The sequence below is a fragment of the Coloeus monedula genome (genome assembly GCF_965178545.1).
Source record: "Coloeus monedula genome assembly, chromosome: 2".
In the NCBI taxonomy this organism is placed as follows: Eukaryota; Metazoa; Chordata; class Aves; order Passeriformes; family Corvidae; genus Coloeus; species Coloeus monedula.
Window position 1 is genome coordinate 20972179 of NC_138782.1, and position 27167 is coordinate 20999345.

A 27167-nucleotide genomic window follows, 5' to 3' on the forward strand; every position below is an offset into this window, starting at 1 on the left:
GTCATTATGCAAGAACTTTCAGAAGCTAAGTGAGGTGGTGAAAGACAGGAACCAGAGGGTAGGGCAAGAAGGGCCTCCATAATGCTCTCTTAAGGATGGTTTCTGGGTTGAACACATAAATAGAATATGGAAGCAGCCCAGAGCAGATCTCCTTCCTTCCCTCCCTTGGCTCCACACAAAGCATCTCCCAATCCCTCATTAGGCTGAGACATGTCTTTGATTTAGAGAATCTTGAACATTATCCACTCAGTTGGAAGAGCTATAAGGGAAGAGGAGGTTCTCAGAATGCCTCCTGTCTAAAATAACCAGTGTTCCACTGTCAGTGGATATGATTGTGAAAAAAGGGTTCGGTGTTGCATTGTGAAGAAAACAGAGCTGCCTGTAGCTGTTTTACTTGACAGATTAATGTGCTAAATGAAGACGTAGCTGGCTTTCTCTCTGGAAGGAGCTGGGTAGGGAGAAAATTTGAAATATAACCTGCATGCAGATTTCTGTTTTGGCGCTCCCTTGGTGTCTCACTGCAGGTCTTTATGGATTCAGTAATCAGGTGCATGTTTTTCTAGATGCACTGCATGGAGTGTGTAATTCAGTCTCCTGCTTCCAGTCTAAATGCCTTTCATGCAGCTCAGCCTGTGTGACAGCTGTTCTTCCTGGTTTGGGTTGGGACTACCTTGTGTAAGGATACTCAGTAGATAAGCAATTGATCTGGGATATATGTGCAGGTGAGCCCTAGGATGCTACTGCCATGCTGGAAGTCAATGGAACAGCTCCCTCACCAAGAGCCTCCCACAAGAATGGTTTCAGGAAGGCTACCTGTTGCAGTTGGGATCCTGCAACATGCATATACCAAACCAGGAGTCCCATGGAAAGGAAATATGTATGGACAGACAGATTCTTGATAGCTGTTTCAGAGATGTTTATTTCCCCAGCCGCATGGCCGGGGCTCTGCCCAGGAACTGTTCCAGTCACGGGACCCGAGGGTCCTTCTGCCCGCGCAGGGAACACAAACCAACCCATGGGAACGAGGCTGAGCAGGGGCAGGGAAACCCCGTGCCTGTGCCCTCAGGGCCCCTCTGCCAGGGCTACATGGCAGGGGAGGGACCCCAACACCTCACCCGTTTTATTTTAATAAAAGGAGAATGAAAACAACTGGATAAACATAACAAGAACAGTTTCAAAACAAAACAAGCCACCCTCCTGAGTCTTTAAATGTCCAATCAGATTCTGTGGAACATCTTAGGGCTGACAGAAGGGAGACAGAACTCTCCAGGCATGCTCTGTGGGGAAACTGAGGCAGGAGAGGGTTTAACTTCTTCCCTCCCCCTTTTCATCCCCCACTCGGCATTGGAAAGGGATTTTTGGGGAAACAATTGGCAAAAGCATGGTTTTGTGAGGGAAACCATGGATGAAAAAACGCATTGGGAATACACTGGGGGTAATAGGATATAGGATAAAAGGGAAAGGTGGGATTAGGAAAGGGAGACTGTAGGGGGGGCTTACAATGGAGATATTGTCTAACATGACTACGGTTTTTTGCCTATATACTGCCTTTCACAGGAACACCATCAGGCCCAGTGACCTGCGATGCTTGTAACCCTTTTCTACCTTGTATAATTTTGAATTCCACCACCTCTCCATCTCCCAAGCTTGGGATGCATTTTTCAGGGTTATTTTTTTTAATAGCAGTTCTATGCACGAATGTGTCTTGCTGGTTTGTCACACCTTGTTATAAAACCATAATTTTGCTTAACATTATACCATTTTACTATCCCTAAGATCTTAGCTACTATGATCTTTTCCTTTTTCCGAGTGGCTGCTGTTTTCTGTCTCGCTGTGTCTTTGCTCTCTCCTTCGGTCGCTCCCGTGTTGCAATTGTCGGGGCTGCTCGTGCCTGTGAGCTCTTCCCGGGGTCGCGTTCGGGGCTGCGCGGGCCGGGCCGGGCTGCGCCGCTCAGTTCTCCGTGCGTCGCCTCCTCTGGTCGCAGCTTCGCTGCCGCTGCCAGGCGCTGCATCTCGGCCGGGCCCCCGAGCGACGACTCCCCCGCGCTCTGCTCCAGCGCGCGTCTCGGCCGGGCGCGGCTCCGCTCCACCACCGCCGCCCGCCGCCCGCCGCCACCCCTCTTGGTCGGGCGTTCCCGGGGCTCGCTCCACCACGCGCTGCGCGGGGCCGTGTGGGCACCGCCGGGTCCCGCCGCTCCCGCCGCGCCTCGCTCCGCCACCGACACTGCGGCTCGCGTGGCTCCGCCCGCACGCAGGAACTGCCTCGCTGCTGCTCGCAGAGCGCTCGGTGCACGTGGCCTGGGCCGCACGGTCCCTAAGCCAGGCTTCCCTTCACCAGGACACAGCTGACATTGCTCAACAGTCTCGGTAATTAAATAATATTCACGAAAATATTCTTCCATCGGCATATATTTTGACTCCAATATTAACTGTGTCCAAACGGTTTTCCAAAAGCCCTTCATAAGAATTAAATCCCAAGAAACATAGAAAAAGTTCTTAAACAACCATGCCAGGAAGTGTTTCAGTTCTTTTTGTGCTTGAATCAAGCTAAAATTTACAAATCGTTGTTCAAGAATCATTTTAAGTTTAAGATAAATGTCCATATGCGGCTCTGAGAGCCAAGAGTCTTCCCACGGTTCCTCCATAGTTTAGATAGGGAATAGCAAAACAAAACCAAGAAGAGGAATCCAAAGTTTCCAGGGTTTACTCACACAAATCAGTCGCTTAGGGATCGGGGATCGTTCTGCTCACAATTCTCCACCATTATGTTGCAGTGGGGATCCTGCAACATACATATATCAAACCAGGAGTCCCATGGAAAGGAAATATATATGGACAGATTCTTGATAGCTGTTTCAGAGATGTTTATTTCTCCAGCCGCATGGCCGGGGCTCTGCCCAGGAACTGTTCCAGTCACCGGACCGAGGGTCCTTCTGCCCGCGCAGGGAACACAAACCAACCCATGGGAACGAGGCTGAGCAGGGGCAGGGAGACCCCGTGTCTGTGCCCTCAGGGCCCCTCTGCCAGGGCTCCATGGCAGGGGAGGAGACCCCAACAGCTACCAGCTACTTTTCTACCTTCTTGACTTGGTAAGTCTTCATTGCATCGCAGGTTCAACAGTACAAAGTTTTGTCAGCCATACTAGTGAGTGAAATTTTCACATTTTTCTCCTCCACCACCAAGAGCAAACTCAAATTCATTCAGATCTAAAGCCTATTTCAAATAAACACAAACACCTTGATTCCTGCAAAGTCTGGAGCAGGTTTCTGATTTCACTCAAAAGCTGGGCAGATTTTATCTCTCTTTGTATTATATTTATGGTCCTTTTGTCACTGGGCATTTGCAGCTTGTTATCTTTTGATTGCTTTTTTAAAATGCATGTGCAAAAAAAATACTTGCAAAAGGAAACATCTCTGTTATAATTTGTTCCATTTGGCTCCACCTATTCAGGAATCTGTTTCCATACTTTTTTAATAATTCGTTAATAAAAAATGTGCCCAGATTTGGTCCCGGATGTGCAGGAGTGGTAACTATGCCACTCCCCCTCAGGCTGGCCACTGTTACTCATCTTTCCTGACTTCAGGCTACCAAACCATTACCACTGTTTTATGCCTGACAACTGTTTCACAGGCATGACAGCACTGATGAGCTTTATAAAAAGGTGAGAGCTTTAAAAAGAGCTGTACGGAGCTCTGCTTGTGACCCTAGGAGTTGCAGTCTGCATGCTGCTTCTCCACTCAGGAATTCGCTGCTTCCTGAAGAATCTCTGTCTCATCTGTGAAAGCTGGCTTCCTGTAACTTAAAAACTTGACTGTCATTCTTAAGATTCCTTTCCTGTTATCACTTTGATCTTTTCCAGGTGAGAGCTTAAATCCTGACTGCTTCTAAATTATCCTGCAAGCACAAAAAAAAAAGACATTGTGGACATTGTGTCCCTGGGCTAAATTCACTTCATGAAAAACACAGTCCAAAACTACAGCAAAGAGGGAAGGGAAACTAACAGGAAGGAGACGTTTTTTTCCCGGGGTGGCTTCTAGTATAGACCAGGCAGTTCTCACATGACAGGTTTCAAAGAATAAGGAAAACATGGGCTCAGGATGTGAGGTAAGAATACCTAAGTGGTGACTGTGACTGCCCACAGGTGGTTTGTGCAGCTTTGAACGAGTGCCTCTGCTGGAAAACAACAGTAGCAAAAACTTGAAAAAAAACCAACCCAAAAAACAAAAACCAAACCCAAAAGCCGCCAAACCTCCAAATCTTCACTGTCCTCACTGAAGCCCTATTTCCTTAGGATCTGAAAGACAGGTTGTTGGTCCTCTTCTGAGGCCCAGCTGAGGCTCCTTCTGCCTTCATGATGCCCTGTGAGACACAGAGCAGAGCTGGGCTGAGCGGGGCTGGCTCATGGACCAGTGACCAGTGCTGGGGGCCTTACTGGCACAACCAGCACAGCTGGCTGCTGGGCAGGGAAAGGAGCAGGCTGGCTCTGCTCAGCAGGGACACACTCAAAACAGTGCTAGAGGCTAAAAACAGCTGAGCTGGGGCCAGGAGCTGGGGTCTAGGGCTGAGGCACTCTCTCTCTGCCTATCCAGTTTACTCCTGTCCTCCACAGAATAGCCCAGAGCATGTTTTAGTCTCTATTTTCTGGGGTTTTTTGTCTTTATTTTCCTTTCCTTCTGGGGACTGCTCTCCTGTTACCTTTACACTATAATTAGAGGAATCATATCTGTCTTTGTGTGTTTGCATCTCATCATATAATCTGATGGGATATCAAAACAAACAAATAATACAAACAGGAAGAGGATCATTACACCAAAACCAGTGTTGGCTTTTATGGTCCTGCTGCTCTGTCAGGTCATTAAATGCCTTACTGCCTTATGCTTTTCTCCATCAATGATGAGAACTGTCACAGTGCCCACTTGCCTTATAAGATGCTTCCTGATTTTAAGAGGAAATATACCTATATTTGAGTTAAGCATCCTGGCAACTTAAGGGAGTGGCTGAGGGGGCAGGGCGCATTCGTTAATCATCTGATGAATTAAATAGTTTCTTTTTTAGATCTTAACTGGCCAGAGGGGCCCCATGACAAATTGTGTTTACACTGCACAACTCTTTATGAGCACAAATGCATATATTATGATGGCTTAAAGCCCAGGCAAAAGCTTGGAGCTTTATTTTTGTTTCAGTAAGTAGATTTGATCTAATCAGATAACAGCAGCAATACACATTTTCACAATAGCAGTTGGCCTTTATCTGACCAGTCTAAGAACAAAAGCTTACTGTTTTGCAATATATCTTTCAAGATGTTTCTTATGGCCTAAATAAATATTACAAACTCCTTGTCAGTAGGCTTTTTGTTAGATTAAAAGAAAAAGGATGGTCTTTGAAGGTCTTTGGGGGTTTTTTCTGAGAAATTTTACCAAGCACCAAATACAAATAGTCCTTCGCAGTCAGTGAATATCACCAGCCTCTGGGAAAGCTACTCATGATTTTTGCCATGAGTGAGAATAATATGAATGATATTAGGGCACCAGGCAATATTTTGTACTGCACTTTCTCCAAGAAGTAGGAATGATCCTCATTTCCCTACAGAGTTGCGACCTGGGAATATAAAGAGAAGACTGCACAAGGGAGACACATTTGGATGGCTGGAAGGTGCCCAAGATCTGAAGACGGAGGTCGAGACACATTTGTCTATTCAGGTGAATTTCAGTGGGGTGTAAGCAGCAATTGCACAGCAACTGCAGGTGTTGGGGAGGTCCATATGAAGAATGTGGCCCCAAGCAGGGGAGTCTGCATGGAGCACTTCTCTCCGAGTCTAATGCAGGACAAAGTAGCCATGTACATTTTCTTTCAAACTTTAGCCAAGGAAAGGAGGGGTCTCTGATACTGTGACCCAGTTAGACCATTAAAGGAAGTGGAAGATCTGAGAACTTTGCCTTCCTCAGTCTGAGAACCTTCAGCCTGGTTCTCACTCAAGGAAAGGGTTTTAACCACAAGGCACGTAAGTGTGTTAGGTAACAGGACATCTCTCCTGCACAAACGTGGCTGTGCACATGAGAGCTGTGAGGATTTTCAGCAAGGGCAAGCGTAGGGTCCTGCACATGGGGAGGAATAACCCCAAGTACCAGCACAGGCTGGGGCTGACCTACTAAAGAGCAGTTCTGCTTATAAGGACCTGGGAGTCTTGGTGGGTGACAAGTTGACCGTGAGCCAGCAGTGCCCTCACAGACAGGAGAGCCAATGGTATCCTGAGGCACATCAGCCCTATCTGCCAGCAAGTTCCATGTGTGTTTTGTTGTACCTTAACAGCTCAGCTTTGTCCTGTGAGCATGGCTGGGTGGTATCAGGCTGTTGTATCTACCATAACTCCTTTCCCAGGGCTGTTCCATGCACTTTATGGCCATATACAACATGACCTTCTTATACAATATGGCCATGGCCAAAGATCAGCTACAGGGGTAAAAGAAGATCAGTTATTTTAACTTAAATGCTATCAGGACATGAACATTTTCCTAACATTTGTTATCAAAAGTAAAATTTGTTATCAAAAGTATCTGTGTTTGAAAGAGGAAGGAGGAGAGAAGAAAGGATGTCTTTGACTTTGTAGAGTTCTTGTTCTAGAACTTGTGGCCTGAATCAAGAAAAATTTTAAAACCTGAGAGTCCTCCTAGTTGAGATTATCTATACTGAGTCAGGCTTAACCTTAAACTAAGCAAAAATGTCCTTACTTACCCAAAAGTTCTGTATTGAGTTTGTGTAGGTTTTGATAGGAGTGGGGGCTACAGGGGTGGCTTCTGAGAAACTGCCAGAAGGCTCTCCTATGTCCAACAGAGCCAATGCCTGCCAGCTCCAGAACAGATGTGCCCCTGGCTAAGGCCAAGACAATTAGGAATAACAGTAACACCTCCGTGATAACATATTTAAGAAGGAGGAAAAAGGCATTGTGCAGATGTAATTGCAACCAGAGAAGAGCAGAATGAGAATGTGTGAGAGGAACAGACACCAAGGTCAGTGCAGAAGGAGGGGGAGAGGGTGCTCCAGGCATCAGAGCTGAGATTCCCCTGCAGCAGATCATGGTGAGGCAGCTGTGCCCCACAGCCCATGGAGGTCCACTATGGAGCAGAGATCCACCTGCAGCTCCTGGAGGAGCCCACACTGGAGCAGATCCATGTCCAAAGGAGGCTGTGACCCTGTGAGAAGCCTTCTCTGGAGCAGACTCCTGGTAGGATCCGTGGACCTAAGGAGAGAGGAGCCAATGCTAGAGCAGGTTTACTAGCAGGGCTTGTGACCCTGCAGTGGGCCTGTGCTGGAGCAGCCTGTTCCTGAAGGATTGTACCCTGTGGAACCAGCTCATGCTGGGGCAGTTTGTGTAGAACTGCAGCCTGTGGAAAGGACTCACATTGGAGAAGTTTGTGGAGAACTGTCTCCCATGAGAGACATCCCCTGCTGGAGCAGGGGAAGCATGTGAGGAGTCCTCCTGAGGAGGAAGGAGTGGCAGAAACAACATGTGGTGAACTGACCACAACCCTCATTCCCTGTCCTCCTGTGTCACTGGGCAGAGGAGGAGGTACAGAATTTGGGGGTAAAGTTAAACCCAGGATGGAGGGAGGAGTGGGGTAAAGTGTTTTACAATTTTGTATTTATTTCTCATTACCCCACTCTGATTTGATTGGTAATAAATTAAACTAATTTCCCCAAGCTGAATCTGTTTTGCCTATGACAGTAATCAGTGAGTAATCTCTCCCAGCCTTTATCTTGACCCATGAGCCTTTCATTACATTTTATGTCCTGTCCAGCTGAGGAGGGGATTGATAGAGCAGCTGTGGTGGGCACCTGGCATCCAGGGCCAGCCCACCACAGGTTCCAGACTCTTCCTGATCTTTGTTTCCCTTCCCAGTGGCTCTTTCATGCCCATGTGCTTTCTACCCGCAGCTGATTTCTTTATTCATATTTTTATGAGTGCTGCATTTTGCCAGTTCCTGGCAGGAAGATCTGGGTTAACTAATTAGGAAGAGTAATTCAGGTTAGATGAATACAAAACAGTCTCTTTTCAGTTAGCTGGACTCTGGACATACATGTAAAGAAGTTGGCTTAAATATATTTCCGAAACAGTCACAACAAAAGTTGTAAACTGATGATGAAAGCAGTGTGCATATCAAATTCTAAGTTAAATCTGTGATTTTATACACAAACTCATCTCACTTTAGAAAACAATAATAAGGGACAATTAAGACAGCGTTTGTCTCTTCAGTGCCTAATATTTTGGGGTATAGAGGGAGAAAAGACTTTCAGCTATATACTGGTTTTACAGGCAAGAAATACACCCTGAAGCTGTTGAATCCTCTCTTTTTCCTTTTCTCTGGGGACCTTTTGTGCTACCTGTGACAAGCAGTGGTGTTTCACAGAAAGACATCAGGGTAACAGCAACACTCGTGCAGGCATCAAGACAGCTCTCACATCTTGCTGTCCAAACAACAAGACCCTAAGCTATGGAGCTAAAGAGAAGAAAACCTTTCCAACTTGGCAGGAAGATTGATGTTTATCCCTTAATCCTTAATCCTAAAGCAGGTTTGCAGCAATTAGAGATGAGATTCTCACACAGCAAAAAATACTCCTACCTTTATTTTATATAAATATGTATATACACCCTACCCATCTGTGTTTCAGTGACCTGCAGAAAATGACACGGATGTTTTCATGAAAATTAGCATTAGTGAAAAATTTACTTTTTTTTTATCATTTTTGGTGCAGATATGAAAATCTCACCAGCTTTACATCTGTCTTTATCTTTTTATCCACTCCTAAATGACTGGTATTCTTGGTCACAGGATTTTTTCTTTGTGGAATTGTTCTGAGCAGTCTCCTCATGTTGTGGGCACAATTCCTCTGTCTGACTGAGTCACCATCAAGGAGGAATCTCCTTAGAAGGATATCGTGGTCACTGCAATAGGTTATTAAAGGTATTTTTAAACTCTAAATCTTTGTGATGATAATATCAGACTGGTCTTCTCTAAAGGCTACCCAGAACCCCAAAACCCATGGCTGACAACTGAGGACCACTTAGACCTGCTGCTCATTTTCCTAAGCACACACAGTTCCTATCTGTTCCCTCCCACTGACATTTGCTGGCTCATTTTTGACTTAGTTTTATGTGATGGAAGCACTGGAGGCAGCTGAGGAGAGTAAGCATGCTGCTGAATGCTGCACAGAACCACTTCTGAGAATGAAATTTTCCTTTCAGGTCGCTCTCTTATAAAGCAACCCTTGAGCCCAAGCAAAGACAGAAGCAGAGGATGTAACCTACTCTTCATTTGTGTGACATCCAGTGCATTTTTGTTGGGGGTGTGGAAAGGGGAGTGGCAAGTGCTTTCTAAGTCTCCATGGGACAGTTGCTACTCTGGCACGATTAACAAAAAGAGACAGTCTGAGCCCTCCTTTTCAGCTTTACTGCAGGCCCTGCTTACTGACAGACCCTCTGGGTGTCCTAAGGCAAACACAGCTGTGCTGAGAGAGACAGGCACTGCTACAACATCCACTTCCAGGTATTGCCAATTCCCATCCTCTTTTGCTGTGCTAGTGAAGGTTTCTAGGTGGTTTGAAACCAGATTAGCAAAATCAGTTAAAAAACGGAGTACAATAGTGAAGGTAAGTTCCAGATGACTCAAAACCCTCCCACTTTTCCCCTTGCCTTTACTGCTTACCTCTTCTGACATCAGTGCAGTGGAAGGAAACAAAATCTCACACGCTGGGCTCTGGTTCTCTAAACTTCAGTGCCCCGGTTTTCAATAATGAGTATTTTCAGTAGTTGACAGGATAAGAGGATACAGACTCAAGCTCCACCAGGGAGGTTCAGGCTGGACATCAGGAAATTTTTTTTCACAGAAAGGTTGTTTAAACATTGGAAGATGCAGCCCAGGGAGGTGGTGGAGTCACCATCCCTGGAAGTGTTCAAGAAACAACTGGGCTTGGCAATTAGAGCTATGGTTTAGTTGGCATGGTGGTGTTTGGTCGAAGGTTGGACTCCACGATCTTGGTGGTCTTTTCCAACCTTAAAGATTCTGTGACTCTGTGATTCTATGAACGAAGCATTTACACATCCCTTCATCTCCATGTCCCTGCACAGACATGTAACTGAATGGGGTGATCCTCGTTTTTGTGGGAAGAATATCCTTCCCAAAAGGCTTTCCATGCTGATGTACAGTGGTAAAGGGTTGCATAAACTGCTACATGATGGGATTCTGCAAAATTACAAATCTTTGCTGTCCTCATGAGAGCATTAAGAGGCATTTCTTACTGCCAGCATCCCTCTCCTGCTCAGGGATTCAGGGGAGAAGGTAATAATTTATGCAGAAAGGGAACAAAGAGTTTACAAGTGAAATCTTGCTTGTCACTAAACCAGAGCAGAGCTGGAATGTAGCAACTGCTTAAAGATTGTTAGATATTTTTTTAGCTTACAAGAATGTGGAAAAGCAGGTGAATGTAAAATAAAAGATGTCTAAAAATATTTCCCCATTTTCTTATATTCTCAAAAATAAAACTATATTTTAAAAATTAAAACCAACATTTTCTAGTTCTTGCACTCTAAACATTTCGAGCTTTTTCTAGCTGTCTATTGTACACATGTCCATTAAATATTGACTTTCAAGGTATTTTCTCTTTGTCACTGCTTTTGATGATGCTGTGATTTTGCCCAAACTTTAAAAGCAGCCACTCATCTGGGATGAAAATGTAAAAGTCTGAAAGATAAATGTAATTTAAAACTCTTTGTGCTAAACACCTTATATCATGGTGTCAAGAACAACCAATATAATAGTTATCAAATATTAAAAGGGTAACTTGGTGTTTCCTTTTAATGGTTCAAGCAAATAGAAAAGTAAAAAAGTAAACAAGATCTTGAATGACCTGCTGTATGTTTAATTGTGTCTTTTTTAGTAACCTACAATATTTTGTTGTCACAACAAACATTATATAGGTTACTGCTTATAATGTTCCCTTTAAAAGTGCATGCTAGGTAAAAAAAGAGGTTAGTAAATACAATTATTTTGTATTATGAAATTATTATGAAATGAAATTATTCCCCATAGGAGAAGTTAAAATTTCTTTAGGGTTTTTTTAAAGTACAGTATACAGACAACCCCTTTAGGGCTAATACATTGCTTTGTTCTTTACTATGCTCAATAAAAGAGAATTTTGATACTGCCTGCAATTTGCTTTCCTTTGCAGCACATCCTGAATTCCTTAGGGAGACAAAACATGAATGAAGTTTGAATGCCAGGACTTCAGAAATCAGCTCTTGGCCTATATCCCTAATCTCCTTTCCTTCCAAGGATCAGAGCTTGTCTCAAGTACATGAGATTGTCTTAAAAATGACAAGATCAGTATTTTAAGTTGTGAGCTATGTGGGTTTCCCACTTAGTGTTTGAGCCTCTAGAGTGAAAATTTGCAGACTCACTCCAGCCGTCAGAGCTGCTACAAGGTTTTAATATAATCAGATGACTTGGAGAACATCACCAAAAATGTTTGATACAGTAGGATCATGTCAGTTATGAGACTGGATTGTGCTGTAATGTCCTACATTTTATGGAGCAGATAGTCTCTAAAAATTGGCTGGCTCTTTCCTCTGGTATTAACAATGGGATTGTCATAGTGACTTCTACAGACATATTTTCTAATTTCCCAGGAACCCCTTTGCATGGTAGCAATAAGCATAATTTAAATTTAATTTAATTTAATAGTTCAATATTCTGCACAGGGTTTTATACTTGCCCTTTCAAGAGGCATTGTGCTCAAACCAGAACGGTAATCATTCAAAGCCCCACTTTTTTCATCTCTGAAGTAGATTTACTTTGCAGACATTAGATGGCCACTGGGGGTTTGGTTCTACAAGGATTCTCACTTACCAATTTTTAAGCAGATTGTGCTGGAGGACATAAAAATTCTTCTACTGGGTCATCATTTCATTTCAATAAATGCTTGTCTAAAAGCAGAACCAGATGGTTGCAATCTTAGAAGGTTGGGAGTTTTTTCAAACTACACTACACAAATAACCACTTTAGGGCTACTAATTTGCTCTGTTCTTTACCATGCTCAATAAAAAAGACCTTCCTTGATTTGGAGAGGTTTTTGTCTCAGATAAGAAGGGCAAAAGACAGACAGATGGCATAATGCAAGGGAAATACAGAGCGGGAAGAAATGGATTCATCAGCAAGCTACATAAATTGTGTTATGCACCTTTTGTGTCACTGAGGAATTTACAGTTTGGGAAATGCAGTTTTTTGTAAAGCATGAAATCTTGCAGCACAGTTTCAGGCTACTGCGCTTTTTTGTTTGTTTTGTTGTTGTTTTCTTGGTGGTTTTTGTTGTTTTGGTTTTTGTTCCATCACTGTTAGCCTTGTTCCTGCCTATACTTTCAAAACTATTTTACAGCCGTTTCCAGAGCAATTTCACATTGTCAGGTTAATCTGAGGCTCGAGGAGCCCCACAAGAGGTTCCCCTTCTTAAAAACTCATGGCTGTTAGGCACCTCTGTGTGACAACAATCTGAATTCCAAACAGGTGACTGCCCTGACAAGGAGAGCACTCATGGAAGGAGTGGCATTTGCCTGATCTGTTGAGATGACTAGGTGGCTGCACTTTACTTGGACAATCCAAACTGTTTTAGCCCTTTTGGAAAAACTAATTAAGGAGTTAAGCTAATACACCAGCACTACCAGTTCCATGGTGCAGATTAAATAGCTAGGCCAAGATTTTTACTCTTACTTGGTGGGGTTTTAAGGAACATAAAGGAGAGTTAATTTTTAGGTCATAAGAGGTCCTCACATCTTTTTGGGATGCATGTTCTGACCAAACAGCCTGTCAGGTGATGCCTGTTAGATTCAGAGAATCCCAAATCACATTCTTAGTGTGACATTATTCCTCTATTCTACAGCTGTCAAAGATGTGCCCCACAACTCACTGCAAAGACAGCCAACTGCAGAACTAATTCTCACTACTGTCACTTTTTTTCACATAGGTTCATGATGTTGTGCCATCAGCTCCTCCTTGTCTTTGGCCTGTCACTAGCTAGTGGGGTGTGTGCTTCTAGAATGTGCTACTCAGAAGCCCAAGTCGCCATATATTTTTTCTGCAACCTCACAGATATTCCACCTGTGCCAAAGGATACAGTGAAGCTTTTCCTAACTTACAACTATATCAGACAAGTGACTGCGACTTCGTTTCCACTGCTGGAGCACTTGCTGCTGTTGGAAATGGGAGCCCAGTTTGTCTATCCTGTTATCATAGGACAAGGAGCGTTCAGGAACCTGCCAAACCTTCGTATCTTAGGCTTGGGAAACAATAAGATTCTTCAACTGGATCTTGATGCTTTTGTGGGCTTGCCAAGTCTGACTGTCCTCCGTCTGTTTCACAACTACCTTGGAGATTCCATCCTGGAAGAACGTTACTTTCAAGATTTGAGGTCATTAGAAGAATTGGATCTTTCAGCGAATGAAATCACAAAACTTCATCCTCATCCCTTATTTTATAATCTAACAGCCTTGAAAAGTGTGAACCTGAAATTTAACAAGATATCCAACTTTTGTCAAACCAATCTTACCAGCTTCCAAGGAAAACACTTTTCATTTTTTAACTTTGGTTCTAATCCTTTGTACAAGACAGAACATGTGGCCTGGGCCAAGTGCCCCAATCCTTTCAAAAACATTACATTTAGCTCACTAGACCTTAGTGACAATAGCTGGAGCACAGAGAGAGTCCAGTATCTCTGTACAGCCATTAAAGGGACTCAAATTGGTTCTTTAACATTTAGCAGTCATATAATGGGTTCGGGATTTGGCTTTGATAACTTAAAAAATCCAGATAATTCTACTTTTGCAGGACTAGGAAGAAGTAATCTTAGTTTCTTTGATATTTCAAAAGGTTACATTTTCTCTCTCAATTCGTTAGTGTTTCAAAGTCTTGGTAATCTGGAATCGCTGAACCTTTTCAAAAACAAGATAAATCAAATCCAAAGGCAAGCATTTTTTGGCTTGGGCAACCTAAAAATTCTCAATCTCTCAAGTAATCTTTTGGGTGAGTTGTACGATTATACCTTTGAGGGTCTACGTAGTGTAATGTATATTGATTTACAGAAAAATCATATTGGGATGATTGGTGACAAATCGTTCATGCAATTAGTAAATCTGAAAATAATTGATCTCCGAGACAATGCCATTAAAAGACTCCCTTCCTTTCCACATCTGACCTCTGCCTTATTAGGTGACAATAAGCTAATGTCTGTGGATGACAGAGCAATAGCTGCAACACACCTTGATTTAGAAAGAAATTGGTTGGCAAACCTAGGTGACCTGTATATTCTTTTCCAAATTCCAGATCTACAGTATATCTTCTTAAAACAGAACCGGTTCTCTTACTGTGTGAAAAGTGCTAATGTTATAGGAAACAGTCAGTTAATATACATGGATCTAGGTGAAAATATGTTACAGCTGGTGTGGGAGAGAGATTTATGTTTGGATGTGTTTGGGGCACTGCCCAAACTTCAAGTTCTACATCTGAATAACAACTACCTTAGTGCTCTTCCACAGGAGATTTTTGGAGGTCTAACATCTCTTAAAGGACTTAACCTGGCTTCCAACCTGTTGTCTCATCTTTCTCCTGGGCTTTTCCCACAAAGCCTAACAAACCTAAACTTATCTGGAAACCAGCTGTTTTCCCCTGAGCCTGAGGTCTTTATGACTTTGAGTATTCTGGATATAACACATAATAATTATATCTGTGACTGTTCTTTAAAGAGCCTGCTGGTGTGGCTGAATGAAACCAATGTAACCCTGGCTGGCTCCCCATCTGACAGGTACTGTGTGTACCCCCCTGCCTTTGAAGGGGTACCACTGTCACATCTGACATACGATGGTTGTGATGAGGACGAACTCCAGGAGACACTCAGATTCTCATTATTCATCTTCTTCTCTGTCACTCTTCTCATGTTTCTGGTGGCAGTCATCATTTTTACTCGCTGCCGGGGGATTTGTTTCATCTGGTATAAAACCATCACCAGAAGAGTGATAGACAGCCAACCACGAGTAGCAGATAAAAGTGAATACAAATACGATGCATATCTCTGCTACAGCAAAAATGACTTTGAATGGGTCCAGAATTCCTTGCTAAAGCACCTGGATTCACAGTATTTTGATAAAAACAGATTTACCTTGTGTTTTGAGGAAAGAGATTTCTTGCCTGGGGAAGAACATATCAACAATATTCGTGATGCCATTTGGAACAGCAGGAAAACAATTTGCGTTGTGACCAGGCAGTTTCTCAAAGATGGGTGGTGTGTGGAAGCCTTTAATTTTGCCCGGAGCAGGTACTTCTGTGATCTGAAAGATGTCCTCATTATGGTAGTGGTTGGGTCACTTCCTCAGTATCAGCTGATGAAACACAAACCAATTCGAAACTTCTTACAGAGGAGTCAGTATTTGCAGTGGCCTGAAGATTATCAAGATGTAGACTGGTTTTTAGATAAACTTTCTTGCCAGATTTTGAAGGACAAAAAAGTGCAAAGGAAAACCACTGGTGTAGAGCTGCAGACTGTAGCAACTGTCTCACACTGACGCTGTGAGTGCCTGGCAAATATCACATTTCCAACTGTGCCATGGCAGGAATAAACAGAAATTGGCTTCATCTTTCCTTGAGAGGACATGCAGAATGATAACTGTTTCAGTGTAAATCCTACAGAACATCCAGACAAAGCAACCAGCAACTATATGAAACTGCAATTGTTTTGTGGACTACAACATGCGTTTTCAGAAGAATTGAATGAATAACAGATGCTTCACATTTTGGGTGTATCTTCAGGCATTTTAGTCCTGATTTTTGGAGTACTGCTTACTTAGTGATCTGTTTCAGCTAGAGAAGGATGCTCATGATTGTTTTTTCAGAGAGAGCCCATGGTACTGTCCAGGAGTGACCAAAAGTGCTCTCAGGCACTGCCAAGCCTGACCATTGTGGTTCCTGGACTGCCCACTCCTGTGCTTGCTGCACTGGTAACTTTTCATGCTCTGTTTCATGGTACAATCACTGTTTTGCACCTTTATGCTTTATATTGGTGAAAAACAGATTTCATTTGTTTTCTACTCAATAACCTCAGCTCAGTTGGAACATACAAACTTTGGACTTCATTCATGCCCTTCCTCTCCACAAATTCTCTGCTTGGTGGTCAAACTACAATCATTGCTCAACACCATTCGCTGCTGTTTCAGCTTTGGTGCTTTTTCACTTGAGCTGCCTCCTGCCCTGCAGAGAGGAACAGGTATTCCCTATGGATCTGAAGGAAGCCTGGGCTTGGAAAGCAAATAAGAAACTAGCTCAACAGCTGTGCAGGCTGTACCCTGGTGACAGGGCTTTTGTGTTCTGGGAGTGGGAAATACACTGGTACTTTGTCCTGTGTAGTTTGGGTTATCCTCAGCACACCCTGTGTTCTGATCAATTCTAAGGTGTTTTCCTGCTTCTATTGAAATGTTTTTCTAGAGCCATTAATGCCTGGTGCTCTCTTACTTCTCTAATTATTTTACCACTGCTCAGGTATGTGTCTTCAAGGGGTTGTTTACAGTCATTTTAATAAAAATCTGACCCAGTGTTCACTGTTGCAGAACCTGCACCTATTATTTTGATAGTGGCATACTCCCTGAGTGTTCTGTTCATCTCGGTTTGTGCATTTATTCAACAAAAGCTTACCAAAATAATTTCAGTGTGATTTCAGTGGGGTTTTTTGCTGTAGTGATGAATCAGGAATGGGAGGTTTTATAAGTTGCCTGCTTCAACCTTAGCTGCAAACATTTAACATCATCTTAACTGTTTTGCTAGAGATGAAAGAGTATAATCCACTTTGTTTGAATGCAGTCGTTGCAATACAGATGTGCCTGTGGCTGATCTAATTTACTCTCAGCACAGTATACATGATTTCTATTGATAAAATTACTACAGAAAAATACCTCTTCCTTCTCAATCGGTGTAGTCACTCAGGAAGGCAAAAAGAGCTAAACCTTGGAATATTTTCCAGCCGGCATGGGACACGGGGTTGCTGCAGATGAAAGAAGGGATTGATTGTGCTGGTGGAGGAGCCCTGGGTGTCGCTGTTGGCTCAGGTAACAGCCCGGCTTTCCTGAGCCTCTCCTGCCTCCCGCCACTGCAGCTGCTGGCAGTGGGGGGAAATCCTGCTGCAAGGAGAGGGTTGGGAAAGCACCAGCAGCCCAGGTTTCCCAGAGCCCCCCATGAGCCGTCAGAAAAGCCACCACGGGCATTTCAGCTCTCTGCACTTCCTACATTTCTCTGAAAATGTCCAGCTCTTTCTCCTTTTGTCCCGTCAACCAGTGCAGATATTTATAGGTATCCTCGAAATGCAGAGGCTATACCAGGGAGTATTGCACATAAAACCCACTGGCAGATAGCCAAAGCAGGAATGAATGTGTACAAAGAAGATCATCTGCAGGTCCAGGTGGTTAGTCTATGGATCTGTGCATGGTCTAAGAGTTGGGGATTTTAAAAGCACCCTTAAGAAATTATATTTGAGTTATCACAATATATTTTTGGTCAAGTGTAAATTTAGGGCCCTCTCCACTTAGGACCCTACTGTATATTTACAAAACATTCCTATCGTTTCAGATACATAAAACTTTCTCCTGATAACCTGTGTATTCAGGAATGACAAGTAGATACAGGAGATGGGTTAAACCAAGGCTTTTCCATTTCATTTGAAATGCTTCTGGCTATTTCATGCTTAGGACATAAGGTTTGCATTTACTTCAGGCTTTGGAAAGGTCTGACTTTTTACATACAGGTTTTAATAAAACCTTTGGATGAAGTTTCATTGTCTTACTCTGTGCTTATTAACCAATTTCAAAACTTAAAGAGATCACACCTGTGCTGGATGCAGATGGGAAAACTTCTTTCTCCCACAGATGCAGCTTAGACATGTAGAATGAATCCAGCCTCCATCTTGCAAATTCTATTGCAAGGTGTCTACAAAAAGCAGTAAAAGGATTTTTGGAGAACAACGCTACTGAACCATTCCTGACTGTGGAATGGCTTGCAGGCAAACGAATAACTGCAGTGTCAAATTTTAAAGAGATCCAAAATAACTTTCTTTTTTGCTCTCCGTGAAACCATTCCAAGCCTGAGACTCTCAGAACACAAACAGTGATACAGTCTGTCCTATATGATGAAAAATTGCCTTCAAATAGATCATAAGACCCTGACCACCACCTCTCTAAAGTCACCTCTCTTAAAATGACAAAACCTGGGCAATTGTTGAGAAAGGGCTTGTGCTGACTTTATACCCCTCTGCTCAGCAGGAACCACAAAAGCATCCTGTACAAAAATGGAGAATGACTATGCTTGATGAATTAAGGCCATAAATTGAGCCTCAACCTCGTAACTATTGATCCGATTTCCTTCAGGCTCACTGGGAACATTACTGATCTATTAGAATTTTATGGCTCCTTAGTCAAGGATACTCTCATCAGTTTTATTCACCTTCCTCAGTGAAAAACATTAACTTGTTGGAGAGGGTCCAGAATAGGGTGTGAAGTGTGGCACTGGCTCTAAAGCAAGATATTAAGATGGAAGCTGGTGACTTTATTTGCAGTAGCAGCACAGGGGAGGACAGTAACTCAGTGCCCCATGGTATCAGCTCAGATATTCAATAGCAAAAGCCCACTCCTGCCATTGCAATGTTTATTATAAGCACCAATTGGTCAAGTGGGCACTGTTGTTCAACAGCGACGTCTAGCCAGCCTGTCAGAGTCCAAGGATTGCATGGGCTCCTCCTTGAAGTCCAGGCACTCAGGACCAGAGCCCAGATTCTACAAACATATCCCTGTGGAGACTAACAGAATCAAATAACTGTGTGCCCACTTATTATTTCACATTTTACATTATTATTACTATTTCACACACAGTGAAATCAAGCATCCCCTCCTATCTGACATGCATGGTAGTCTCAGTGAAGTCCAATTATATTTGTTAATCTTGATCAGAGAGACTGTTCCACCTGCTGGTAGATATATCATGTTATTAATTAACAAGGTGATAGATCTAACTACTAACAGTTGGTATCCAGCATTGCTCCCACCCCAATATGGGAGGACAGGAGCATAGATAAGACTACAGAGAACTCAATCTTGAGTGGGACACTCCTACACACATTGCCCAGAAACCCAGTGAAAACTCTGCCTTTAATTTTCTTGTGTCACATCATTAACTCAGCTCATTTGCTGACTTCTGGGTCTTCTCTTCAGCATGACAGCTCTTCTTCTCCCTGCCAGTGACCATCTGCATTTCAGGTCACTGAACCCCACCTTCTCGATTTCGTGTGGTGCCCATTATTTTACAACGTGTTTAACACGTTCTCTTCTTGCTGGAGCTCCAGTCCAGGTAAATCACAAAGCAAGGCCCATGCCTGGGAAAATACAGATGAAGAGCAGGACACAGCTGAGTGGCAGGAGTGAGTGGTTGCAAATGGAGCAGAAGCCTCACATGAGAATCTCTGGGAAAGCACAAAGTTGGGAAGGGTGCACACTTGGGTTCCATGAGAAGTGGAAAGATGAAGCGAGAAAAGACAGACAAGGATCAAGATAGATCTTTAGGGTTTGACTCTAAAAACATGAGCAGGTATAATGCCCTAATGGAGTAAGGAGGTTCACCTGAAAATACCTCGAGCAAATACTGGCAGGGTTTCTTTGCCCTTATACAGTACTGCCAACAGTAAGCAGGCAGTCCTGTAAAATAAGGCTTCCAAAATCAGAGACTGATGTAAAAAAACTCCAGAGAATAGAAAACAATTGTAAATGTCTTGTATTTGACCCTGTAAGACCACATTTTCACACCTTCTACATGATCAAAAGATGGTGGGTATTCATGCAGTCTGTGAATATAAGCGCCAAGAAATCACCCAGTTATTTCAGGACTTCTGCTTAGCTGTGAAGAAGATCTGAATTAGTCAGGCCTGGAATAAAGAACTTTAGGAAGATGACGGAGGAAAGACAGGCCTTTCCAGCTTCCCAGCCATCTGTGGGCAGTGATCTTACATCATATATCATTCATGCAAGATGTTTAGTAGTTGCTGTTAAATAGGATCAGCAAGACTAGAGCCTTGACCACGATGAAATAACGTGAAGGAGAAGTGACAATATGAACACTTCCCATACTGACAAATTCACATCAGCAGTCCTCACAAGGCCTCTCCTGGTGGCTGTTCCATTAGGCTGCCTGTCAGACTCTGGGAAGGTACAAAACCCTTTTGGAATGCCAAACAGCTCATTCTGCCTTTGGTACGAGCACTTTTTCATACTCACCTTTCAGTTACCTGTTTTCTGATTTCTGCCTCCCAAAGATGAGCTGAGCATCTCAGTCTTCAGTCTCATTGTGCTGCTCCTGGCAGCCATCAAAGATTCCACACACATCTGGAACAGAGCTGCAGGTGCTGCTCCACCAGTATTTCCTTTAACTAAACAAAAGCTGCAAAAGCAAAGTTTAGGAGCTGAGATTTACCCAAAAAGGCCACTGTCAGCACTGACTTGAACCAGAGAATGCTATATGCCAAGCAGGTACCAGAAGTTCTAAATTCAGCCTTGCATCACATCTAGAAATTACTGTTGGGCCAGGCTGACTCCCTACATGATTCCTCCTCTCTGTTTGTACAGATTGACAGGAGGCTTCTCTTCCCTCTCTAACCTTAACTTTGCTTTCTGTATTGTCTATATACAGTGCAGTGGGTGCCAAAGATAAGTCTACATTTCCTTTCCCAATATGCAAAAGTCAGAATGTAGGTATGACATGATTTATTTCATAGTGCAAAGACTATCTATTCATAGCAGACTCTGCTTGCTTCAGACATGTGGTTTTCCTTCCTTTTAGATAGTCTATTGTTTGTCTTTTTCATTTGTATTAAAAATAAAATCTTTGAGACCTGCAAGCAAGAGAGAAAAAAAATATATATTTTTTCTGAAACTAACAATTCTCCAAACAGGAAGGTTAGCTTTTTCCTGTTTAGACATTATGTTCAAAGAGAGGAAGTTGGGATTTTCAATGATAATAATAATTACATGGTATGTAAACATCAGTAAGTATCAAAGAAAGCTTCACTCAATTCAGTGTGTCCCAAATACTGTTTAGAGTATTTTTACCAATTCACCAGTCTCTTCCAAAGCTGAATTTATGAGCAGTCATTGCACTGGTTTGATCACCATCTACAAGATCCCGCAGTGTAAGAAATCAGGCTGCCTCAAGCCTGCATGGAGGGCAGTGGACAGGAGGGGAGCAAATGGAGAATCCTCATGCAAAACAACACTTTGAGATGGCAGGGGGAGTGTTGAATCAGGGTTGTATCTACCAGGCTGTTCATGCTGCTACCTAAAGCTAAGTACTTCAAGTCGTGAAGTCTGTTGACACTGTTCCTAAAAATTGGATTGGCAATGTAATTTCAGCATAGAGATCAGGTGCAGTATCAAAACATATTTGGCACATGTGGGACCGTGTAGCAGTGAACCTCGAAGTGTTGTACAAAGATGAGTGCATGTAATTATCTCCTCTCTAAAGATGGAGGAATTGAGGCAGAGAGAATGAAGTTATGTACCTTTGGTCACGGGCAGCACTGGGAAGAGAGCTCAGGTTTGTCAAGGCTCTTAGGTCGGTTTGCTCGGTTTAGTAGGAGTTTTACAACAGGTATTTTTATTACCTTGGAAATTAAAGTCTTCTATTTATCTGCAGAACTAATTAACAGTGTAAGGCCTCCACTTAGTGTGCTACCAGTCTGCGCATGTGGGGCAGAACTGCTTTTACAGGGAGGAGAAGGCAGCTGAGGAGTCATTGAGCATCACCAACTTGATCTGCGCCTATTCAGGATGGGAGCAAGAACCCACTGGGCATTTCACTGGAAGTTGCTAACACTTTTCTGGTACCCACATGGTCTGGTATTTCTGATGAGGGTTTGCAAATTATGAATGATAGGAAAAACCATGGAAGACATATGGCACCATAAGCACACTGTCCTCATGAAGATGGACCTGTGGGAATGTGAGCAATGGAGTAGGGAGAATAGGAAGAAGGCAAGGTAATTTGAAATACATTAACTCTATTTTGAGAACTTTCAGATACTAAAATTCATCCATGATCATGAAAAATCTTTGGAATGGGCCATTTGGATATGTTGCTTCAGTACAATGAAGCCTAAGAATTTAACATCAATAAGAAAAAAAAGGTTAAACAATAAATTGTACAAAGTATGAGAAATGAACAAAACTATCCTAACTATAACCTCCTTTTTTTCCAAAGAACTGATGTTCTGGACTTTATTCCCTTTAACTCATCTAAAAGGGAAACCCCAGGCCCATACACCCAGCTTTCCCTTTGGGATGGTGAGAAATGCCACTTGCTTTGTGTAAGAGCCTTAGCACCTGCAGCCCTCCTGACATAAACATTCAACACTCCCAAAAAGCAGGCCTTGAATTTCTCACTCCTCTCCGAGGGAGAACAGCCTTCAAGCTGCATTCCAGCTGCCTCTTGGAAGCAATCTTGCACTTTTCAGTGTCAGCTTTCTTAGTTTCAAACTTTAACTGATTTGCATCTCCTTTTTGTAACCTCCCTTGCTCCACACCGTCAAACATCCCTGGACCATCTTTTGTTACAAACGGATGTGCAGCCACCCAGGAAAAGCCCATCCTGTGCAGTAAGGGAGGACTGAGAGCAGCTGAGAGGTACCATGAACGTCTGTGTGATTAAATACAAGTTAGGGAAGATGTGCAAACCATTTACCAAGGTATGTCCACCATACTCACTACCCAGGCTTCAGAGAAAAGCCATGGATTAATCAAAGCCCTTCCTCATGTCTCTGAAGTCTGGGCTGCACTTCTCCTGCCAGAGGCAAGACCTTTTAAGAAGACGCCAGCTCAGTCTTCAGCTGTAGCAGCCAGTGCTGCCCCTGACAGACCTCATGGCACGAGGCAAAATACAGGCTGGTGTGGAACAAAGAGAAATCCAGAACACACATCACCTTTGCCAAATCCCTTGATACCTTTCAGGGACACATCCAGCAAGAGGAAAAATGTTGGCTGTCAGTTAGTACAAAGCCAGTGGTATTTCACTCAGTTCTGTCTTTACAATTCTTTATCAGGAGCAATTTTGGAATGTGACTTGATGGAGAACAGACCTGAGCTGGGAATGACAGAGCTTGGTTAGTTTAAATAAAGGGGGAATTTCTTCTTTTTTTGTTCCTGAACTTGAGATATGCTTTAGAAAAGCCCAAGCAGTTTTCTGCCCTGTTTTCTATTTTTGTGCAATTTTCCTCACCTCCTTGCTGAAGATGGAAACAAATTACTTCATGAAAGAAAAGAAAGATTAGAAAAGATCTTTAGTCTGAAAGAGCTGAAGAACCCAGAGAAGCAGGAGTACCAACAACAGCTGCAGGAAAGGTATATCTGAAGTCAACAGATGTTTTCAGTGTGAAGGAAGAGGAGCTGCACTACTACAGAGGGCACCGTCCCTGTCAGCTCACTGTCTATTCATATTGTAGATGACCATATGAATGACAAAGAATGGTATGAGAGGCCAATAACCTGAAATAATGGAGACAAATTCAACTTCTAAAGAATCTTGTGCAAAGATGCCTCACTTTTTCATCTTTTTCGTGAGAAGACAGCACAAGCCCTGTATCATAAGGGTGCTGTAATTGTAGAGATATTAAAACTGAGAGACAATTAAACAACATGCTGATGAAGCAATGTAAACACAGAAGACAGATAAGAGCTTGGCCTTTTTTAATTTACTCAACTCCTCTTAAGAGACGAATCCATAGGCTTATCCTATGGCTGTGGAAGTATACTGGGACTCGTCTTCACACCCAGAAGAACTTAACTCTAAGGACAGACATTATTTCAAGTTTTTGCTAAAACTGAAAAATCTTTCCTATTTAGCATGACTTCTGAAAAGAAAATCATGTAGTTCACTAGCAAGTGGGAACCCACTCCCCCTGGGTGTTCTTCCTTTCGAGTATTTGCTCATACTTCTGTGGTCGTTTTTGCTAACAGTGTCCTTTTCATCAGTGTTCTTCTCTGAAGAGACTCATTCATAATATTCTCATTTGGGTACACACACATTTGCCCCCTTGACACTTCAGAAATCCGCAGTTCCATTCATACTCCAGCACACACATCAGAAGGCTGTTTAAAAAGCCCCAGGAAGTTTGCTCAGACATGCTATTTTAGGAGACCTGGACTGGGTCTTGGAATTTTACAATATTTAGAGGATTTGGCACCGTGACTGTTTCCACACCAGGCCACGTGTGCCGACAGAATGCAGAGCGTACGCCTCATGAGAGAGGAATAAGCTACCTGCAAGCTGAGCCATGAAGAGAAGGCCTATAAAATGCTTAAGAGTGGCTGTAGTAAATGATTTGGGGAAGACTGACCCAGTCAGCCAACAGCCTGACCCTGAAGAGAGAGGCAGGCCAGGCTGCAGGTGGCCAACCATGGTACACACGCTGGGGACACATCCGTGCCCTGCGAGGAGGGAGGGCACCCAGGAAAGGTGGTCCTGCCTGAGGATGGGTTATAACACAGTTTGGAGTTAGCTGAAAGGACAGAATTAAACTATCTTGTTCATGTTACAGCACTACAGAGCACACAGCTACAAAGCCCGCCACCTCCTCTGCACAACTCCACCAGGCCGACACATGTGCTACAGTCCTAAAATCACTGACAGATAAAAGGGCTGCCCAGTTGTTTCAAGTCCGAGGAATAAGAACAATAATTGCAGTTTTCTACAGAGCTCCAACATACTTGTTGGGAGCTGCAGAGGCACCAGAGATGCACCTTTGTAGTCCATCCTGCTGATCCTGTGGTGAGGAGGCAGCAGCGACACTCTACAAGCTTTATCCTTCTCATCCAACAGGCAGCCGGGGACACCTGCACAGACACCACTGACTGACCTCAGAGAGCTGCACCAGGGACACTCTCAGCAAACAATCATTTCTGCCACTCAAGTTACTCTCCATAGGCTCCTTGCAGGGTCTAGGGTTTAGGAAGGATCCATGACTCACCTCAGGTTTGCATGTACTCAGTATTTGCAAGCCCTTAGGAAAGAGGCCTGACACTACAAACTAGGGACCTATCAGGAATACCTGGAAGAAAAAATATTTTGCAAAGTAGGTTGCTGCAAGTAACCATTATGGCTGGGCTGTTCTGCCTTCCCAATTTTCAGAGAAATGTGGTATTTCTCGGATGTCTGTTCTCCCACGGAAGCAGGACATTTATCCAGAAACTGGTTCGTGCTTCACATTCATGAGACACAGCAATGGGTGATGAAATTCACTGAACAGACCTGCATCAACAGCAGCACAACAGCAGCTCTTCTCAGCAAAGCCTCACCCTCACTACTGCTGTGCTGTAGACTTCCCAAATGGCCTCAGAACCCAAGTTTTTAACTCAGTAACTTACTGCTCCCTGACCTTGGTTTTACCCCTTTGAAGGAAAAGCTTAGCAGGAGACACTATGAAGGGATCCCCTTGTACTTCTACAGAGAAGAGGCAGCTTTTCTTCCAGCGACCCTTTGGTAGCCCTTACTGAGGTTGGAGATCTCCCCATATCCTGTCGACTGTGCCTCCTTGGCATGACAAAGCAGCACATCCTGCCTGAACCTATGAACCTGAGGCCAGGCCTCATCTTGAGAGCTCCAGGATACATGCATTAATAATGCCTGATGATCTACCCCAATGTGTTTGGTGCCGTAGTCACTGAAATGCAGCATTGCAAAATATCGCTCTGTTCTCCTGGAATGTGCGTCTGGAGCCAGAATCCTCACTTAGAGCTGCTACACCACCAAACACCCTGCACAGCAAAACCAGCACAGATTTCAGACGGGAGCTGCTGGGTTTATTCTGACTTCCTGCAAAGACTAGACATGTATCGAGCCTCAGTTTTCAAAGTAGCGTCTGGGATCAATGCAAACCTTTGTCACAAGTGGCTCAAGGTGCAAGGCTCAGGCTGCCTCCCACCGAGATCCAGCAGCTGCAAGCATCTCTGACAGACTGATAGCTGTTTACACAGCAGTAAATATTTTCTTACTCCATCTATTTATACTTTCATGTCACTTCAGAATTATTTATGTTTTTATTTTAAATCAAAGATACCAAGAAGGCTATATAATTCTGGGTGTTACTTCACAGTTTGATAGAGAAAACATGACCTAGAAGGGTAAGAGTCTGAGAAGTGAGATGTGATTACTTTAGCAGAAAGATTAATTAAATAAAATTCCTCAAGATCTAATCCCTCCTGCCTAGCTCCCACTTGGCTTTTGTGACTGCTCTGCATGTTTCAATCTACCCACTGAGAAGTCATTGAAGGGGATAAAGGTTGCAGCCCACCTGCCTGGGTGATATCCACTGACTTTGAGGAGGATGGGAAAAACATCTTTGACTGATATTTGCTTTCAGATTTATGAGAAATAAACCCAGTCAGTAAGTTGGTGACTGGTTAATGAATGTTTTGGCTTTGATGAGTCATCTGAGATGTGAACCTGAGAAATATCTGGATGGTTGTAAGCTGCATGAACTGGGGAGGATAAGTCTTACACAATTATGTTGTGGTAAAAAGAGAACCAGGGACCACAAGTCAGAAGAGTACAAAAGGGCTTGAAAATCAGAGAAAACTAGAAAAAAACAAAAAAACACAGAGAAAAACAAATAGGCTTTTTACATTTTAAGCAATCTAAGATCTGACCCAGCTTCATCAATAGAAAGATACCCAGGGAAATCCACAGATACCTTAGGTTTTTTTAAAAATGCATTTTTACTACATCTTGAGTAGATTAATCCTACAACAAGAAGTATAATCTTTGTTTTCCAAAATCTTAGCCCTTATTGAGAAATTTTATAAAACAGTATTAGATCTTGATGGGGCAAATCAGATGATCTCAGAGCTGGACCAGCTTCTGACTTACAGCATTCAAAATTATCAAGGTTATTCTTCTGCAGATGTGGCCTTAAGCATTTTTAAAATATACAGCTGTCTATGAATTCCACATATAAGAAGGAAAAAATTACAGAAAGGGACCAACACAGTGGCTCACAACTCAAATCCCCCTTAAAAAAAGAGATGTCTCTGTCCCTTCCCAAAATGTGAGTCACAAT

General features: G+C 43.2%; 1 protein-coding gene across 1 annotated transcript; it reads left to right on the forward strand.

The window, feature by feature from the left end:
* Window positions 1–13014: 13014 nt before the first annotated feature.
* Window positions 13015–15600, forward strand: TLR5 (toll like receptor 5; the record flags this gene model as incomplete). Its single annotated transcript, XM_082276958.1, has 1 exon — window positions 13015–15600. One exon carries the CDS (start codon window positions 13015–13017, stop codon window positions 15598–15600), a length of 2586 nt encoding a protein of 861 aa, XP_082133084.1.
* Window positions 15601–27167: the final 11567 nt, after the last annotated feature.